This window comes from Panulirus ornatus, chromosome 70 (genome assembly GCF_036320965.1).
Source record: "Panulirus ornatus isolate Po-2019 chromosome 70, ASM3632096v1, whole genome shotgun sequence".
NCBI classification, from domain to species: domain Eukaryota; kingdom Metazoa; phylum Arthropoda; class Malacostraca; order Decapoda; family Palinuridae; genus Panulirus; species Panulirus ornatus.
Window position 1 is genome coordinate 16,148,616 of NC_092293.1, and position 19,957 is coordinate 16,168,572.

Genomic DNA, 19,957 nt, shown 5'->3' on the forward strand with positions numbered 1-19,957 from the left:
TCTGTGGAGCACATCACTTGCCACAGGCATGCTCTCAGCCCACACCACTGCGCCCTGGCCGAAGTCATTGTATTTGCAGGCTGGTTGATCTTGCCTTCCCTCTTCAAAGAACAAATGAAACTCTTCCGACGCTACCGTGCCTTCCATAAAGCTACCATCAAAGAAATCACTTTCTACCCAATGCGCAAGGATTCAGTCAGCCGGTCTTCATATGACTGGGGCTATTCTTCCATCTGATTGATTCATTTTTCAAGATTAAGGAAAGTGATTCATTTTTCAAGATTAAGGAAAGTCATTCATTTTTCAAGATTAAGAAAAGTGATTCATTTTTCAAGATTAAGGAAAGTGATTCATTTTTCAAGATTAAGGAAAGTGGTTCATTTTTCAAGATTAAGGAAAGTGATCCCTTTTTTAAGATTAAGGAAAGTGATTCAATTTTCAAGATTAAGGAAAGATATAAACATATTGTATTTTCTCCGTTGGCGTCAGGGTAAACACCCATCCCCCCCGAAGCTTGGTTACCTTTCCGTGGTGGGGGGGACTTCATGGATTGAGCAGTAGCAACCATCGTTGGTTGCTTCTGTTCAATCCATGAACGAAAAACCAAGCATCTTGAACGTAAATGTCGTATATACTCATATAATGCATCAGCCACAGCGATGTCTTTGCCTGCATTGTGGCTCAATTTATAGTGGTACTTCTGAGTTGTCATTAGCATTTCTTGTAACCGTTTGGAGCACGGGAATATAGGCATGTCTCTGATATTGATCAGGGGTTTGTTGTGATCCATAATAACGTTAACAAAATCACCGTATGTGTGTGCGTAGTGGTGAAATATCACAAGACAAGAGACAATAAGCCAAATTTTTCATTTTTCAAGTCGAGCATAGTCTTTCTAAGTCTCACTCGAGGATCTATTCGCAGAAGCTACAGGCTTTCCTTCCTGTAGAAGAACTGAGCCAAGTCCATATTAACTAGCATCATTCTCCAGCGTTAACTCTTGGTTATACTAGTAGGGATTCATCAATTATCATGTCTTCTACTTTCTGGAGGCTGCTCTTGTGCTACAGACCAGCCCCAAGGAGCATCATTTTCTAAATTATGGAATGGGTGCAAGACATCACACACATTAGGGAGGAATCTAGACACAAATTTGAACATTATTAAAAAGGATCTGAGGCCAGTTTTGGACACTGGGGGAGGGAATGTTCTTAATTCCTTTAACTTTATCAGGATCAGGTTGAAGGCCATCCTTGGTCATCTCATGTCTCATAAATGTTAAGGTGTCACGTCGCAAATCCATCTTTTCCTTGTTGAGCTGGATATCATTCCTTCTACAACATTTAAGAAAACTTTTTAGATTTGCCTCGTGAGCAGTTATGTTAGCCCCATGTATCATGGTGTCATCAATAATGCTTGCAACTCCTTTCAAACCTGCGAGTGCCTCAAGCAATTGCTTTTTGAAGAGATTTCAGAAGAGACATTCGGCAAAAAAAGTAGACGCAGCCACCAAAATCTACCATGACATGTTTGCAATGTGGTTAGAAAGCTAGAAGGAGTATCAAGTCTCACATGTCTACAGCCAGACGACGCCAAGTCAACTTAAGCCCAAATCATGAAGGGTGTCCTCAAGAATGGGAAATGTGTAATGCTCTCTCTCTCTGAAGAACCTTATTCAGCTCTCTCGGGGTCTATACAAATCCTGACTTTCCCGTCCTTTTTCAGGACTCACAACAACTTGACTCACCCACGGGCAACGTTGGCTCATCTACAGGTTCAAGTACACCCTACTTGGACAGTCACTCTAATTCTGACTTTAGCTTAGGCTTCATGAATACTGGCAATTGCGCCTGTCTCGAATGAGTACTGGTTTAGCGTGACGGTCAACATTGAGAGACTGTACACCGGGAAAGCTTTCTACTGAACCTTTCATCACATCCAAATACTCAACCTCTAGCTTGACCTTGTTCACTTGCTCAAAGTTGCCCTCCTTCACTTCCGCTAGCCCCCATCTGTTGTGTAAGATTCCCTTCAAGGACAATGAAATCACTATGTAATTTCCGACCGGTCGCAGGGAAATACAAACCTCTACTGCCCATACCAACTGGGACCTGACTGCTTTGGTTCCAAGTCTTATGAATCTTATTAGTAGGTTTCATACGTTTGGCGAAACTGATGGGTACGCTGTTAGTGGAACCGGTGTCAGTCTGAAAAACTATGTATTTACCCCTTGTTATCATCTTAAACAAGAAGCAAATAAGATAATAATCATGAAATATGGGGTAAGCAATTAGCAACACATGGACTTGGTAAGCCTCCCCCACACACACTAACACAATAGCACAACAAACATCAATAGACAACTACAAAATAGGCTGCAACAGAAACCTTTAATAAGAAGTTACATAAAAATCTGACGACTTAATGATAAAACAAACAAAAGAAAAGCATCAAATAAAATACCAAGAATAAAGTAGTTCTCTCGTTGATCGCAGAGTCTTTTATACTTCTGTACGTCCCATTTCCCACATTACTTATCCTCAAACAAACTCCCTCCCCACCGAAAACCCACCCACAATCCTTCAAAACCCTTCCACCTCCCATCCCTAGACATCCAATCGACGTCAAGAACGAGTTACTACCATCTATACCTCAGCCACATCATCATCATCATTTGCCTCGAAAAATCTCTACCTTCTATCATCTTGCCTTTGTGTTTCGCATAGTTTCCCACCACTTAAATTCCTCCAATTATGTCCAGCTCTTCGACTGCTTGACGTCTTGCCGCTAGGGCCCTGCTGCCTTCTCCTACATGAGCTGAAATACTCTGTGCTCGGGACTTCAATACATACCGCAGGGATAGGTTTGGGCTGCAACCGGGTCGATCCCGGGGAAGCCCAGCTCTTTCCTTACTCTCTCCTTGATGGTTTGGGACAATCAATCAAAGACCCTCCTCTAGTTCCTTATCTTCGTGACCACTCTGAATCCTCCTACTTGATGCATACACCATCCCTGCCTCCTTTAGGGCCCTTTGACCACAGTCTTATTTCTGTGACACAGACTGGGCTCGCTTGACCACCATCCCTTCCCAGAAAACTTCAACTCTGGGCACTTTGGGGAGAGCCCAAGTGGTGGTTGTCCCTGTGCAGCTCCCATTCCTTGGATTGGGTGCTGCTTCTCTGGTCGGGATGGAATCGTGATGTGTCAAGCGCATAGCAGAAGTTATTACTGCTGGGATGGAGGTCTACATCCCATCTTCTTTTTAAATCTTTTCCACATCCTTCGTGGTTTGACTGCTCATGCTCTGATGCTTGTCACCACATCAGGGACGGTGTGTGGTAACCGGACCACGAAACTCTTTCTTTCCCCAGAAACCCACTGATTTCATTCACGTTCGGACTCATTGTAAATCTGTTCTACGAAGATCCAGGTGCACTCTCGTAAAGTGTGCTGACCTGACTCCTAACGACAAATCTTTTTTTGGTCTTTAGCGGAAAGCATCTCCAACAACTGTAATTCCAGCTTTCCTCATCTATTGCCATATTTTTTTAACAAAAACATAGGGTCTGTAGTTCGAGAAACAAAATGATTGCTTAGGGTCTATAGTCTCTTAACCCTATAGGTGCTGAAACCAAATAATTCCATAGGGTGTTTAGTATCTTAACCCCATACTTGCTTAGGGTCTATAGTTGCTTCAACTAAATAACTACATAGGATCTGTAGTAGCTTAACCCTATTGTTGCTTACGGTCTATAACTCTAAAAGCAAATAATTGCTAAGGGTTTAGTTGCTTAACCCTATAATTACTTTAACCAAATAATGACTTGGAGTCTATTGATGTTTAAATCCCATAAGTGCTTAAACCAAATCATTGCTTAGGGTCTATAGCTGCTTAGACCATGTAGTTGTTTAAACCTTATTGTTGCTTACGATCTATAGTGGCTTAGACCCAACTACTGGTCAGAGTCGATGACTGTTTAAACCTTATAGTTCCATAAACCAAATAATTGCTTAGGCTCTATGGTCGCTGAACCCTATAGTTCCTTAAACCAAATTATACCTTGGATCACTTTTCCTATTTAACTTAAACGATATTTCCGCGCAAAAATGGTGGGAAGAAATAGCGTTTAAAATCAATTCAAAGCAGCTCTACTTAGACCCTGGAGTTGTTTAAACCTTATTGTTCCTCACGGTCTATATTGGCTTCGACCCAATTACTGGTCAGAGTCGATGAGTGTTTAAACCTCATAGTTCCTTAAACCAAATAATTGCTTGGGGTCTATGCTTCATTAACCCTATAGTTCCGTAAACCAAATAATAGCTTGGATCACTTTTCCTACTTAACTTAAACCATATTTCCGCGCAATATGGTGGGAAGAAATGGCGTTTAAAATCAAATCAAACCATCCCGTATTCGTCCAACCATTCCAGTAGGGCATCGGTGGCCAGAGAAGCAAGTTCATCCAGTTCTGCGTCATCACCAATGGGCTGCTTTAGGGTAGCTTCTCTGAACTCTCTACCAGCTGGGGTATGACCCACTGCTCCAGCAATGGACGCTCCCAGCTCCAATAACCTTTCGCTGTCCATCGTCGTCCACAGGTAAGCCAGATCATGCGGTTTTTCGTCGACTTTTTCTGAGAGACCAAAGTCGATAAGTCTCACGGTGAGGTCAGGGGTATCACTGATAATTATGTTCCCTCCATGAAGGTCACAATGACAATAGCCAGCGTGATGGAGAGCTTTCACTTCTGAGACCAATTCTATGAATACTTTCAGGGCGTCATCAACGCTGGCAGTGTTCATGAAAGTGTCATAACACACTCCAGCACACAACTCCATAACTAGGCTGAGGGGTTCCATAAGTACACCATGAAGTCGCGGAGCACCTGCAGTTCCATTTAGTTTGTGCAAGACGCGAGCTTCTTTATCCATCTCTGTCATGGCGTCGGGTCCGATATATTCCTTGATAGCTACAGGCACGACTTCACCATCAGGCAGGTAAAAGGATCCCTTATATGTTATGCCAGATATCCCTTGACCCAACGATTCTCCTTTCACTAAGTCTTCCAAGCGAATCACGGGCACTTCCTCAGGGACGGCCCAGTCAGTTCCGGCCAAAATTTTTCTGCAGACCATTTTTGAGACACGTCTGCTCTGTATGAACGACAGAACAGAACTGAAAAGTTTGTGCCTCGACGGGCCTTTATATAGTCAGTGATCACGTGACCTCTCACATGACCTGATCAAATCAGAGCAAATCGTACGGAGTTGATTTACTCTGTAATAATATTAAAAACAATGAAGAAAATATAAAGATATTAGTAAAATATATATATATATATATATATATATATATATATATATATATATATATATATATATATATATATATATATATATATATATATATATATATATATATATATATATATATATATAATGTAAAGCACTGATTTTACTAAACTTGCTGCAAAAATCAACACAAGCTCCAACGTTCCGACTGTATTTCAAGTGATTTTCATTCTTGAAATGGCGTGAATTACAGTTGAAAGGCAGAAGCTTCTGTGTTTATTTGTTTAACGACTATATATATATATATATATATATATATATATATATATATATATATATATATATATATATATATATATAATACTATTCCTAGAACCTACATTAGAGAAGATAAGGATACAGCGAAGGTATGTCGTCGTGAAGATCTGCATGCAATAAAAATTAGGATGTACTTAAGCTGTTGGTTGAAATTACTAATGCTTAACAAGGTAATGGAATGTGTGCACAGTTTGATAAGACTCCGGAAATTTGCAATTGTTTTTATTCTTAATATGTTCACTTTTAAAGAGATCGGAATGCAGGCTTCTCAGTTATTTTGTTGTATACTTAACAGTATATATATATATATATATATATATATATATATATATATATATATATATATATATATATATATATATATATATATAGCGAATAAACTTCATACCATCTTTTACTTTTAAATACATTCCTTATTTCTACCGGCCTATAGTTTACCAGCACATACAATAACGACTAGGCTATACGGTAATCGGAAAATCAACTGCAGAGCTAAACTGTTCTCAAACGTCTGTGTCACCTATTTACAAATATGGTGGCCATACCTGAAGAGCAATTGCAGCTTTTGCTCTTGACTATATCACGTTTCCTCTGCCTAGAGATATAATTGACTTACTTCACCAGTTCTAAGCTAAAGCAGGAATGCCAAGTGTGTGATAGGCTAGTTAACGGAACATACGTAATTATCTAACGTCCCGCAGATAATGTTGAAGGATATCATTCTAGGAATGGATATTATTCTATTAAAGTTACAAATAGGAAATGCTGTTAAAAGAATAAGGCAATACAATTTGCTCGAACATGTTCCCATGATCGCATTAACTGAGCAACGGAATTACCTGGAGAGCTGTATACGCACCATTTGATTTTTCTGTCACTTCAATCAGATCTTATATATCACAGGATCATAATATTTACTCCAGTTTTCACGTGTAGGTTTAGAAATCATAAAACTAATTGTTTAATGTTGCTCTTCTGTAAGACGTGCCGTCACCTCTTGCCTTAGGAATTAGGAATCCACTGATATAATGTCCATTGGTACCGACGTTGAAATCGTAGTAAAATTCAGTTTAGCTCCGCATCGCAATCAACTCTAGGATAAAGTTACTTATGTTTTCGGCGCTTTATATACTTAGTTGTGATTACAAAAAAATACCTGTGAATCCTTGTTTCATTGAATAATAATGTCACAAAAGACAAGAGTAATATATCTGGGAAAATACAAATCATCATTTCCTATGCAAACCTGACCACACCTCCCTAATACTCAAGGTTTCAATATTTTCAATAATCTAGTCCAAATATACTTGATGACCAACGTGCTAAAGGAGTCCAGTGTAACGTTTGAGTTTTCCCATTATTTCGGAAACTAGGTAAGGTTATTAAGGTTTTTATATGTTCTGGTCATACAAGAGTACTACTGAACTTTACATTAACCCAACATTTTCCCTGATACACATACTATCATTCTTAAAATTCGAAACTTTAGGAAAATCAATAAACCAAACACTGCTCTACAGGAATTTCATTTAATCTCAACGGCATATGTAATGCAACGACATAAATGAAAATCCATTTCCCAAAGTTTCGAAGCGGAGGTAATTTTTTTCTTATTTTTAATATCGCCACTCTCCACGGACATATAACTACCACAAAGAAAATTATAAGTATACTAGTCTTTGACTCCTGCTCTAAGTGATGTCATAAATATATTTACTAATGAAAGGCTAACTTCCTCCTCGCACTCCTTTACGACTCTTCCAGAAAGTTCGTATGATACTTGGCACTGATTTGGCTCCATTCTAGATATCTGCTTTAAAACATCATCTCCAATTAACGTAGTTCTGCATAATTAATCTTCTTCACTTTATATATATATTTCTTTGACTTCATATTTGATCCTTACATCATCTTTGTTAAATATCTTCTCAATCCCATAGACTATATCATCTCCATTCTTGGTGAAACTGAAGGTAAATTTCTTATGGAAATCACGGTAGAATTAGTATATAGATACCCAACACTGACGCAAAAGGCAGAAAAAAGACTTTAACATCACTTATCAAATATTTGTAATGCATTAGCCTGACATTACAAAAGATTTTAACAATCTCTTTTTCTTAGTATACACTTCTTTTCACCACGGCTTCATAACAACCAACTTATCTTCATTGTTCCTTTGACTTGAGGGGATCTGGTCTGGTTTCATTTGGGTAAACATCACTATATTAAGACATCACTATATTAAAATATAAGCAAGGATATCCGAGGTTACTTCGTTAACTGTACATCAGAGAAAATCATGATCTTCCAAAATGCAGATCTACGGAAGCGTTCACGTCCCTCGCCCACCAACTGCCCACCAGCCATTCTATTTCAAATCTTCTAACCTTCCCGGAAGCTGCTGGTCTCTCCCTAAATTGGCTTCTTACGCTACAACTCCCGTACCATTTGGCGATTCTTTCTATTGGGACTTCCTTAGACGCCACCAGAGTATGCGAGCAGCCATAATTGATATCAACTTTGTTGAAGAAGGCGTCGGCACAGAACACTTCCACGCAATGTACTGCACTGAGGCAGCCATTTTCGACTTGACCACCTACACCGTCGTCTCAGGACCCTCCCACTTAGTCGACATCAACGAATTTCTTGGTGTACTTAACCAGTACGACGTATTGCTCTTCAAGGGAGGATATATCGAGGCTCTCTTTACCACCGTTTTCAAATGCCGCGCTAAAGTTGTTAACCTTGAGGATCTGGGATGTCCTACCTACAACACACTCATGTCGGATCCCAACTTCCTCCGTATCACTGGCCTCTCTGTGGAGCACATCACTTGCCACAGGCATGCTCTCAGCCCACAACACTGCGCCCTGGCCGAAGTCATTGTATTTGCAGGCTGGTTGATCTTGCCTTCCCTCTTCAAAGAACAAATGAAACTCTTCCGACGCTACCGTGCCTTCCATAAAGCTACCATCAAAGAAATCACTTTCTACCCAATGCGCAAGGATTCAGTCAGCCGGTCTTCATATGACTGGGGCTATTCTTCCATCTGATTGATTCATTTTTCAAGGTTAAGGAAAGTGATTCATTTTTCAAGATTAAGGAAAGTGATTCATTTTTCAAGATTAAGGAAAGTGGTTCAATTTTCAAGATTAAGGAAAGTGATCCCTTTTTTAAGATTAAGGAAAGTGATTCAATTTTCAAGATTAAGGAAAGTGATTCAATTTTCAAGATTAAGGAAAGATATAAACATATTGTATTTTCTCCGTTGGCGTCAGGGTAAACACCCATCCCCCCCGAAGCTTGGTTACCTTTCCGTGGTGGGGGGGACTTCATGGATTGAGCAGTAGCAACCATCGTTGGTTGCTTCTGTTCAATCCATGAACGAAAAACCAAGCATCTTGAACGTAAATGTCGTATAGATTCACTTTGTGTCAAAACTGACATTCGGAGGAATAGTTTTAGATTTCAAATCGTCTTTTCTATAAATTTTCGAGTTCCACAACCAATAACTTGGTAAGATCATATTTCTGGAGAGACATATATACACTACAGTTGCTGTGGATGGCTCTGCAGCCATGACCAGGAATATTGTGGTTTGTGGTGTCAACATGTCGTTCCATAAGACATCCTGAGTCACTGCATTATTCATCTACACTTGAGCAGCAGATAACTGGAGCCCACGATGGCACAAATCAGTCTGGCTTAAGTCTTTCCTAAAGGAAAGAAAAAACAAGATACTTCTGATCCTCAACGGAAGCAGGTCAGTAAAAGGTTTACATACTCAGTATGTATACTGAGAGAAGAATTATAATAGTAACAGTACTAACAAACCTGTATATGAAATTTCGTTTTCACCAGATAAGCTTCCCTCTAAAAAACTAATCCGTTTTCTTTAACATTATCAAAGACAGAGAATGGCATATTATGGGGAACATTGGCAATTTAATCAAACATTCAGTGACCGTCTAATACTGGCATGTACTTCGCTTGGTCCTTGACCAGCTCATGTGGAGCACAACGCTCTTCAGGCAAAGATGCAGGTTATATTATTTCTAACAATCATATGGCGGTTCCGCTGCGATGTAAATTGAAAACATTAACGAACCTCATACCAGTAGATGTGTTGCACTTGTCACTGCTTTATTACATCAAAGATGACTTTAATCTAAGCTGATCTTTAGCTGACTTTAATCTAAGCGGATACTTACCTGACTCTGATCTAGACTGATCTTTAGCAGACTTTAATCTAAGCTGATCTTTAGCCAACTTTAACCAAAGCTGATCTTTAGCTGACTTTAATCTAAGCCGATCTTTAGCAAACTTTAACCAAAGCTGATCTTTAGCTGACTTCTAATCAAAGCTGATCCTTAGCTAACTTTAATCTGAACTCATCTTTAGCCAATGAGTAACTGGAAAGTCAACAGAGTTTCGTGTTGGACATACAACGCCAGTCCTATCATGGACGGACATACAGAACGTATGTGGTAAACAAAGACAGATGTGGGGTTAGTGCGACCAGTCCTTACCTCTCCAGCCTGGCTGGTGGTTCTCTGTTGGCATATTGAGCGAGTTCAAATACCAACACAAATAAAGTTTTCCATATCGGTCGCCAAACCGAAACGGAAAGTTACAATATGAAAATCTGTTGAACTACTTAACGCAAATGAGGAAAGAGACTTGGGTTTCATAATCTCTAGTGACAGTTTCATGTGGTATTTTACCAACTAGATGCAAAGAATGGATACAAACTTAAAATTTCAGGTATCCTGTTATTAACAATAAGGTGTTGTGACATTTCTTGCAGGGTTTGTTTAGATCTATCCCTAAAAAGGCTCTATTTCTTACATTCTGAGACACAGTCTTCTACTTTACTTCCAAATGTTTGGCCACAAACTTCACAATTCACACGGTTAACATCTCCATATAGACCAAAGCGCCAATAGTACCTATAGCCTAGGATTATCTTCGCAGTTACAACATCTTATAATCTACTGATCTTAATATTTTCTCCACATACATGGCATACGACGCACTGAGGGAGGTCAATCCAATGTTTCTCGGTAACGGTGAAGCCAAACTTGATATACTCTTCAATGGACTTCCATTTCTCTGTCACAGACATTTGTGCTAATAAAAACACAGTCAGACACCACACCGCACAGTCATACACCACACTACACAGTCACACATCACACCATACAGTTAAACATCAAGCCACAGTCACACACCACTCCACACAGTCATCCACCATACCATAAAAGTAAGCACAAAACCACTGTCAAGAAACAGTTAATCAAGCCACACAGTCACATACCACACCACACAGTCACACACCACACCATACAGTCACACACCACACCACACAGTCACACACCACACCACACAGTCACACACCACACCACACAGTCAAACACCACACCACACAGTCACACACCACTCCACACAGTCATACACCATACCACAAAATTAAGCACAACACCACTGTCAAGAAACAGTTAAACACCAAGCCACACAGTCACACACCACACCACACAGTCACACACCACACCACACCACACAATCACACACCACACCACAGCACACAGTCAAACACCACACCTCACAGTCACATACCACACCACACAGTCACACACCACACCACACAGTCACACACCACACCACACAGTCACACACCACACCACACCACACAGTCAAACACCACACCACACAGTCACATACCACACCACACAGTCACACACCACACCACACAGTCATACACTCCACCAAAAGTCACAAAATAGTCAAACACCACGCAACACAGTCATACACCACACCACACAGTCATACACTCCACCAAAGTCACAAAACAGTCAAAAACCACGCCACACAGTCACACACCACACCACACAGTCACACCACTCCAGACAGTCAAACACCACACCACACAGTCAAACACCACACCACACAGTCAAACACCACACAGTCAAACACCACACCACACAGTCACACACCACACCACACAGTCAAACACCACACCACACAGTCACACACCACACCACACAGTCACACACCACATCACACAGTCACACACCACACCACACAGTCAAACACCACACCACACAGTCACACACCACTCCACACAGTCATACACCATACCACAAAATTAAGTACAACACCACTGTCAAGAAACAGTTAAACACCAAGCCACACAGTCACACACCACACCACACAGTCACACACCACACCACACCACACAGTCAAACACCACACCACACAATCACACACCACTCCACAGTCATACACCACACCACACAGTCACACATCACACCATACACTCACACACCACACCATACAGTCACACACCATACAACACAGTCACACACCACACCACACAGTCACACACCACACCACACAGTCAAACACCACACAACACAATCACACACCACTCCACAGTCATACACCACACCACACAGTCACACATCACACCATACACTCACACACCACACCATACAGTCACACACCATACGACACAGTCACACACCACACCACACAGTCACACACCACACCACACAGTCAAACACCACACCACACAGTCACACACCACACCACACAGTCACACACCACACCACACAGTCATGCATTCCACCAAAAGTCACAAAATAGTCAAACACCACGCAACACAGCAATCTACATGCGAAAGCGATCAAAGTGTCAACATTGTGCCTAATTTCTGTGAAGAAAAATTGTTTCTAATGCCTGTTCCCTCTGGAACTTCCATCAATAGGGTGGCCACAACAAACGAGTTTCCACTTATCCCTCTCCTTACATGCCTCATTTGTATATACCATTCAACACATTCTTGCAATTACCATTTCTCTCCCTCTAGTACTCTTACACTATTTCCCCATGTCACAGGTGGTCTTCCGCTTACGTAAACCCTTTAAAGCATCCCGTCACACACTTTCCTTGTAAACACCCCATCTTGCATTCTTTCCACAAACCCAAACCACCTTAAAGTATTATGAATCAAACATTGTACAATTCATTCCCTGATATACCAAATCTCTCATACAACCCCTCATTTCTTTATTCATTTCATCTAGTCATACCACATGCTCCGCTCAAATAAATCCCTTTCACTGCATAGATTCTTGGCTCATTCCATATCCATGTTTCAGTTGTATTGATCAGGTTTATGAGGGCTATGCTGACCCTGTACTGCTCTTTTCCTTGTGTCTCTTTCTGTATTACCAAACTTACCCAAAAGAGCTCCTAAACACTTAAATTCTATCACCTCCATTCGTTCTACCCTCATTTCTATAACATAATCTAGTACACTTCTCTCACTCTATAGGGTTTTGCAAAATCTATCATTTCACACTGTTCCGTTTCAAACACCACTACTCCACTTTAAATCTCATTTCATTTAGAACTCGTACCTACAACCTTCGTAAACACAGTATCATCCGAAAACAGGCTCCGTTACACTCCATCTCTGCATCTCCTTTTCCTAGCTTTCTTTTCATATGTGTTATTACTATATACACATATATGTTAAAATGCCAACGTGACATTATACCCACGTATATACCGAAACTTTTACTCACTTCTCCATCCTTTCTCACACATGTATTCTGAAATGCACACATATATCCCTGGGGATAGGGGAGAAAGAATACTTCCCATGTATTCCCCGCGTGTCGTACGGAAACAGAAGGAGTCAAGCGAAGAGTGCTCATCCTCCTCGAAGGCTAAGATTGGGGTGTCTGAGTGTGTGTGGATGTAACCAAGATGAGGAGAAAGGAGAGATAGATAGTATGCTTGAGGAAAGAAACCTGGATGGTTTGGATCTGAAGGAAAAGGACTCAATAGTAAAGGGGAAGAGTGGTTTGGGAATGTCTTGGGAGTAAAGTCAGGGTTTGAAGAAAGGACAAGAACTAAGGAAGGAGTAGCACTACTGATAGTGTAAAAAAGTAGATTCTAGATTGATGTGGGTAAAACGGAAAGTGAATGGAGAGAGATGGGTGATTATTTCTTCATGAGAAGAAAGATTATTAGAGGTAAGTGTTTTCGGAGCAGCTGAGTGAGTGTGTAAGCAGCTTTGATGCATAGGAGCAGGTTATAGTGGTGGGTGATTTAAATGCGAAGGTGAGTGATGTGGCAGTTGAGGGTATAATTGGTCTACATGGAATGTTTAAGGTTGCAAATGGATATGGTGAGGAGCTTGTGGATTTTTGTGCTGGAAATGGACTTGTGATTGAAAATACCTGATTTAAAAAGAGAGATATACATAAGTATAAGTATGAGAGATGGTCAAAGGGGGTTATTGGATTATGTGTTAATTGATAGGCATGTAAAAGAAAAAACTTTTGGATGTTAATGTCGTGGGAGGGGTAGCTGGAGGGATGCCTGATTACTATCTTGTAGAGGCGAAGGTGAAGATTTGTAGGAGTTTCCAGAAAAGAAGATATAATGTTGGGGAGAAGAGATTGGTGAGAGTAGGTGAGCTTGGAAAGGATATTTGTGTGAGGAAGTACCGGCAGGGATTTAGTGTAGAATGATTAGGTGAGAGCAAATGACATGAGGGGAGTGGACGAGGAATGGAATGTATTTAGGGAAACAGTGATAGCTTGCGGAAAAGATGCATGTGGCCTGAGAAAGGTGGGAGTTGGGCAGATTAGAAAGGGTAGTGAGTATTGAGATGAAGGAAGAAGGTTGTTATTGAAAGAGAAGAGAGAGGTGTTTGGACGATTCTTGCCGGGAAGTAATGCAAATGACTGGGAGATGTATAAAAGAAAGTGGCAGGTCAAGAAAAAGGTGCAAGCATTGAAAAAGAGAGCAAATGAGAGCTGGGGTGAGAGAGTATCATTAAGTTTAGGGAGGATAAGAATGTGTTTTGGAGGAGGTAAATAACGTGCAAAAGGGAAAAATCGGTGAAATGGACAATTGGGGAGGTAATAAAAAGAATTGTTGAAGTAAGTATCTTTAAGGATTGCTGAATGTGTTTCATGTTATAATGACATATATAGGGTGTTTTGGTCGGGGTGGTGTGCGAAGTGAGAGGGTCAGGGGAATGATTTGGTAAACAGAGAAGTGGTAGTGAAAGCTTTGTAGAAGATGAAAGCCGACAAGGTGACGGGTTTGGATGGTACTGCAGTGGAATTTATCAAAAAAAGGGGCGACTATGTTGTTGACTGGTTGGTAAGGATATTCAATATATGTATGGATCATGGTGAAGTGCCTGATGATTAGTGGAATGCATGCATAGTGCCATTGTACAAAAGCAAAGGGGATAAAGGTTCGTGTTCAAACTTAAGAGGCATAAGTTTGTTGAGTATTCCTGGAAAATCATATGGGAAGGTATTGATTGAGAGGGTAAAGGCACGCACAGAGCATCAAACTGGGGAAGAGTAGTGTGGTTTCCAAGGTGGTAGAGGATGTGTGGATCAGGTGTTTGCTTTTAAGAATATATGTGAGAAATACTTAGAAAAACAGATGGATCTGTATGTAGCATTTATGGATCTGGAAAATGCATATGATACGGTTGATAGAGATGCTTCCTGAAAGGTTTTAAGAGTATATGGTGTGGGAAGTAAATTGCTAGATGCAGTGAAAAGTTTATACCAAGGATGTGAGGCATTTGTACTAGTGAGAAGAGAGGAGAGTAATTGGTTCCCAGTGAATGTCGGTTTGTGGCAGGGGTATGTGATGTCTCAACGGTTGTTCCTTTGTTTGTGGATGGGGTGATTAGGGAGGTAACTCCAAGAGTTGTGGATGAGAGAGCCAGGGAAATGAGTCAATTGTTATTTCCTGACGATACAGCTCTGGTGGCTGATTCGGGTGAGAAACTGCAGTGGTTGGTGACTAGGTTTGGAAAAGTGTGTGCAAGGAGGAAGTTGAGTGTAAATGTGAATAAGAGCAAGGTAATTAGGCTCAATAGGGTTGAGGGACAAGTTAAATGAGATATAAGTTTAAAGAGAGAAAATTAGAGGATGTTAAGTGTTTTAGATGTCTGGGAGTGAACTTAGCAGCAGATGGAACCATGGAAGCGGAAGTGAGTCACAGGGGTAGGGGAGGGGGCCAAGGTTCTGGGAGCGATGAAGAATGTGTGGAAGGAGACAACGTTATCTAGAAGAGCAAAAATGGGTATGCTTGAAGGAATAGTGGTTCCAACAATGTTGTATGGTTGCGAGGCATGGGCTATAGATAAGATTGTATGGAGGAGGGTGGATGTGTTGGAAATGAAATGTTTGAGGTTTGTGGTGTGAGGTGGTTTTATCGAGTAAGCAATGGACGGGTAGGAGAAATGTGTGGAAATAAAGAGTATGGTTGAGAAAGCAGAAGAGGGTGTGTTGAAATGGTTTGGGCATATGAAGAGAATGAGTGAGGAAAGATTGACAAAGAGGATATATGTCAGAGGTGGTGAGAAGAAGGAGAAGCAGGAGGTGGAAGGATGGAGTGAAAATTATTTTGAGTGATCGGGGCCTGAACATACAGAAGGGTGAGAGGTATGCAAGGAATAGAGTAAATTGGAATAATATGGTATACCGGGGTCAAAGCGCTGTCAATGGATTGAACTAGGGCAAGTGAAGCTTCTAAGGTCTGTGGGGCAATACAAGACAGCTAGAGACTGAGTGTGAACGATTGTGGCGTTTTTGTCTTTTCCTTGTGCTAACTGTCTGGAGCGTGGGTGGTGCTATATCCTATGTGGCGGGGTGGCGACGGGAATGAATGGAGGCAGCAAGTATGATTATATACATGTGTATATATGTTTATGTCTCTGTATGTATATGTATGTATATAGTGAAATTTGTATTAATGTAAATGTGCGTGTATGGGAGTTTATGTATACATATGTATGTATGAGTGGTTGAGCCATTCTTCGTCTGTTTCCTTGCGCTACCTTGCTGACGCAGGAAATAGCGATTAAGAATGATAGAAAATATCATTAAAGATATAATAACAGGCAACTTTAATTAGTTCCACAGACTGCGAGTATGAGAAGCCTTTTGTAAATACAGATGCTCATTAGTCCGGGACTCCACGTAAAGGAAAATTTAATCAATCCATAACCCTGGCATTACCCATTTGTAAGAACCCTTATTCATGAAATAATACATACCGAATGTATTTTGCCACTTGCACCACAAACGCTGAAATACCCTAACCAACCTCCAAACTCAGTCCTAAACTCTAATCCACCAGACATACGCCCAAGAGAAACCACATTCCTCCCATAAAAAACCCAAGTTACACTCTCCTGCTTACACTCTGGACATACCTCATTATCACAACACTAAAAAAGGAATTCTAACATATTCCAAGGCATTTCATGCCCATGAAGTAACTACCACACAGAAAACACAGCACTTACTAATTCGATTGCTCTGAACTCTGCACATACTGCAAGAGCCTCATGAGGATTGAAGGTACTCCTGGGGCAGGAAGTTATGGTATGGTATCTGAGTTAAAGTATATGTTAACATGAATTTATGCTAACTCTTTAACTAGACCGTACATGTTACAGTTACTTCACACTCTGCACAAAGATTATCTTTATTCACCTTTACACTTTGCTCAGTTAGCCTTTGTACTGTCATTCAACTATGCTGCCTCATTTGATTTTGGGCGCTAAACTTAGTCGGACTGTAATCATTTTGTGCCCTAAGTTCACACTTACTGCAAGTTGCCTTATAGCATTTTTTGTAAGCTCGATTGTGATATGCATACTACGTTCATGATAAAATCTGTTTTAAGTGTCCCGATAACCAGCTCTTTCATGCTACTATATATTTCATTTTCTCTTGTTCTCTCTGACCACTTCCATCCCATTCCCCTATATCATGTTTTCAGTCTCTGTGGGAAATGATAGATTAGTTTCATTTTTCCACATGACATGAAATTCCTTGTTACTCTTGGGTGGCTCTTGTATGTGTGTACGGGATCATAGTATTGGAAGCCTCCATATTACTCTCTCAATATGGCAGTCATGGTAGTTCAGCATAGAACTGGTGTGCCATGATACCAGCTATAGCAGATAAGTTTACTTTCTTAATGAACCTCAAAAATTGGTTTTGGAACTAATCCTTCACATACTCCTTTTAACATTATGTGAAACCCTTGCAGCACTTCTGACACTTTAGAGTGGCCTTTACCACAAACATGTAAAACATAACTCTGAAAGTTCTACATTGCTACAGGAACTTTCACAACATTACTAACAAAGGTTTCATGCAAGTCTGACCTGAGAATATTTGGGGTTGTTGGTCTGAACCAAATGGTTGAGACTGCAGGGTATGCTGACTTTTCTGAGGAGGGATTGGCAGCTTCTAGAAATTATGATGCCTTCAGGTCAAGTACCTGCTTGCTTCAGTGCAAGTCTTCTCCATCATTTGCTGCAGCATCTTAATGCACTTCATTTTGAATTTAGCAAGCAATGGCTCAGGGCAGGATTCATCAAAATGATTTCTGAAAAATAAACCAATTATGATTTTCCTTGTCGGGGAAATAGCTACATAATTGCACAAAACAACTGTATATCAATTCTCTTGATCATAAGCATAAGAATGAATCTTGACCTTCTCTACCTACAAGTCCTTTGCCTTAAGGACAACATCATCTGTTGTGTTGCAACACTTAATAGTTCCATCAATGTGGCTGTGATACGACAGATCTTGCACTAAGAATGAATTAATTAAACACAAGAGACAAGCATCATAAAACATACAGAAAATCTATTAAATGATAAAATCATTCATGGAATAAAGATTGTTTTACCTAAGTCAGTATTTCATACAGTTGCAAGGAAATACTAAATACCTAAATTGAATTCTTGAAGCGATGCGGCAACGAAAACATTGAGAAAAAGCTGAAGAAATGTTTTACATCTCGAACAACAACAATCTTACCTCATCATGGGGCTCAGCGAGGACATTCTTACCTCATCATGGGGCTCAGCGAGGACATTCTTACCTCATCATGGGGCTCAGCGAGGACATTCTTTTCAGATTCCAGTCCGGAAACAACATCCAAATGATATACACAACTGGAAAATTTAGGTAGGTAATCTTTCATAGAAAATATCAGGATAGAAAAAATTTTCAGCTTTACCTTTTACTGCAGATATTAACAGAACTAATATAATGTGTCTGTAACTTTACATAGATGCAGAGGTGTCTTGTTTCTCTGAAAAATTATAGAAAAAAGAACTTACCAGTACCATATTGAAGAAAGGATGGAGGGCTGTCCCTAGGCACCACTAATAGTTTAGGGGATTATACTATCCAATTCTGGCTAGTTCCTGAGTTGCCATCCAGTCCATCTGATCATGACAATCTGGCAATTCTATCCCCAGGTCTACAAAATATGAAGACACCAATGTAAATAGTACCTCGACTTTACTGAAAAATCACACACTGTTTACCTTGACACTTTATGAACCTAGTAGTCGCTTGATAAACAGTACCCCAATCCCAATCAATTGCTTCCTTTGTGGCGGAGACTGTCGCTTATCTCGACATATTAGGAGCTGGCCCCACAAATCCATCGTGGGGCGAGGATATCCTAAACGGAGCCCTTGACCACTTGCGTCAGAGCGACAGCCTCGCCGCAGTCAGGTCAGCCGCAGAGCACGCTACACACGTGATAAACTCCTGTGGTTCGCCTGAAGACCGCCGGAATCGTGGTGGAGGGGATTCAAGACAGTCAGCGAACTCTGGCCGCGTACGCCGCGAAGAGGAGGCTCCTTTGCGTGGAAACCGCCTTAGAAGGGAGCAATACCGGAAAGTTCAGAGACTATATCGAGAAAATAGGTCTTTGGCTGCTGGACTGGTCCTGAAAGGCGTTTGGGAGGTGTCGCCAACCTCGGTTGGGCCGGACGCCTCAATCCCTTTTGGGGGGCTCTCTTCTCTCGACCGTTTGAGCCGGATGAACGTGCCATTACCGATTGCGACCCAGTATATGGACAACTACCAGAGGTTGTCACCGTCGGTGAGGTAGCACACCACCTCAAAGCCACCCGAACATCTGCCCCTGGTCCTGATGGAATGTCGACTCGATTACTGAAGTCCATTCCTCCGAGGGCCCTGGCCAAAATGTTTAACCTGTGGCTAGCAACGTCTGCTTTGCCGGAACCACCGAAGGCAAATAGAACGGTGCTAATACCCAAGGTACCTAACCCTACCGAACCCAAGGACTATAGGCCAGTTACCATCTCTTGTGCCATAGTCCGCCTGCTCCATAAAATCTTGATCAGCTGTATCTCGAGCCTCGTCCAGATCGATGAGGCTCAAAAGGCATTCGTCCCAATAGACGGATGCCTTGAGAACCTCACGATCTTGGATGCGATAGTCGGTCGTGCGCG

At 41.0% G+C, this 19,957-nt stretch overlaps 1 protein-coding gene across 1 annotated transcript; it reads right to left on the reverse strand.

Moving 5' to 3' along the window:
* Window positions 1-3,863: 3,863 nt before the first annotated feature.
* On the reverse strand, window positions 3,864-19,162 carry LOC139747741 (tyrosine-protein kinase Fes/Fps-like). Its single transcript, XM_071660335.1, has 2 exons — window positions 17,840-19,162; window positions 3,864-5,154 (listed from the first exon to the last, which is right to left on the reverse strand). Exon 2 carries the CDS (start codon window positions 5,134-5,136, stop codon window positions 4,399-4,401), a length of 738 nt encoding a protein of 245 aa, XP_071516436.1. The 5' UTR covers window positions 5,137-5,154; window positions 17,840-19,162; the 3' UTR covers window positions 3,864-4,398.
* Between the last annotated feature and the right edge of the window lie 795 nt (window positions 19,163-19,957).

Excerpts from the sequence above, each read along its gene's own strand:
- LOC139747741 (XM_071660335.1), bottom strand. The coding sequence starts at position 5,136 with ATGGTCTGCAGAAAAATTTTGGCCGGAACTGACTGGGCCGTCCCTGAG.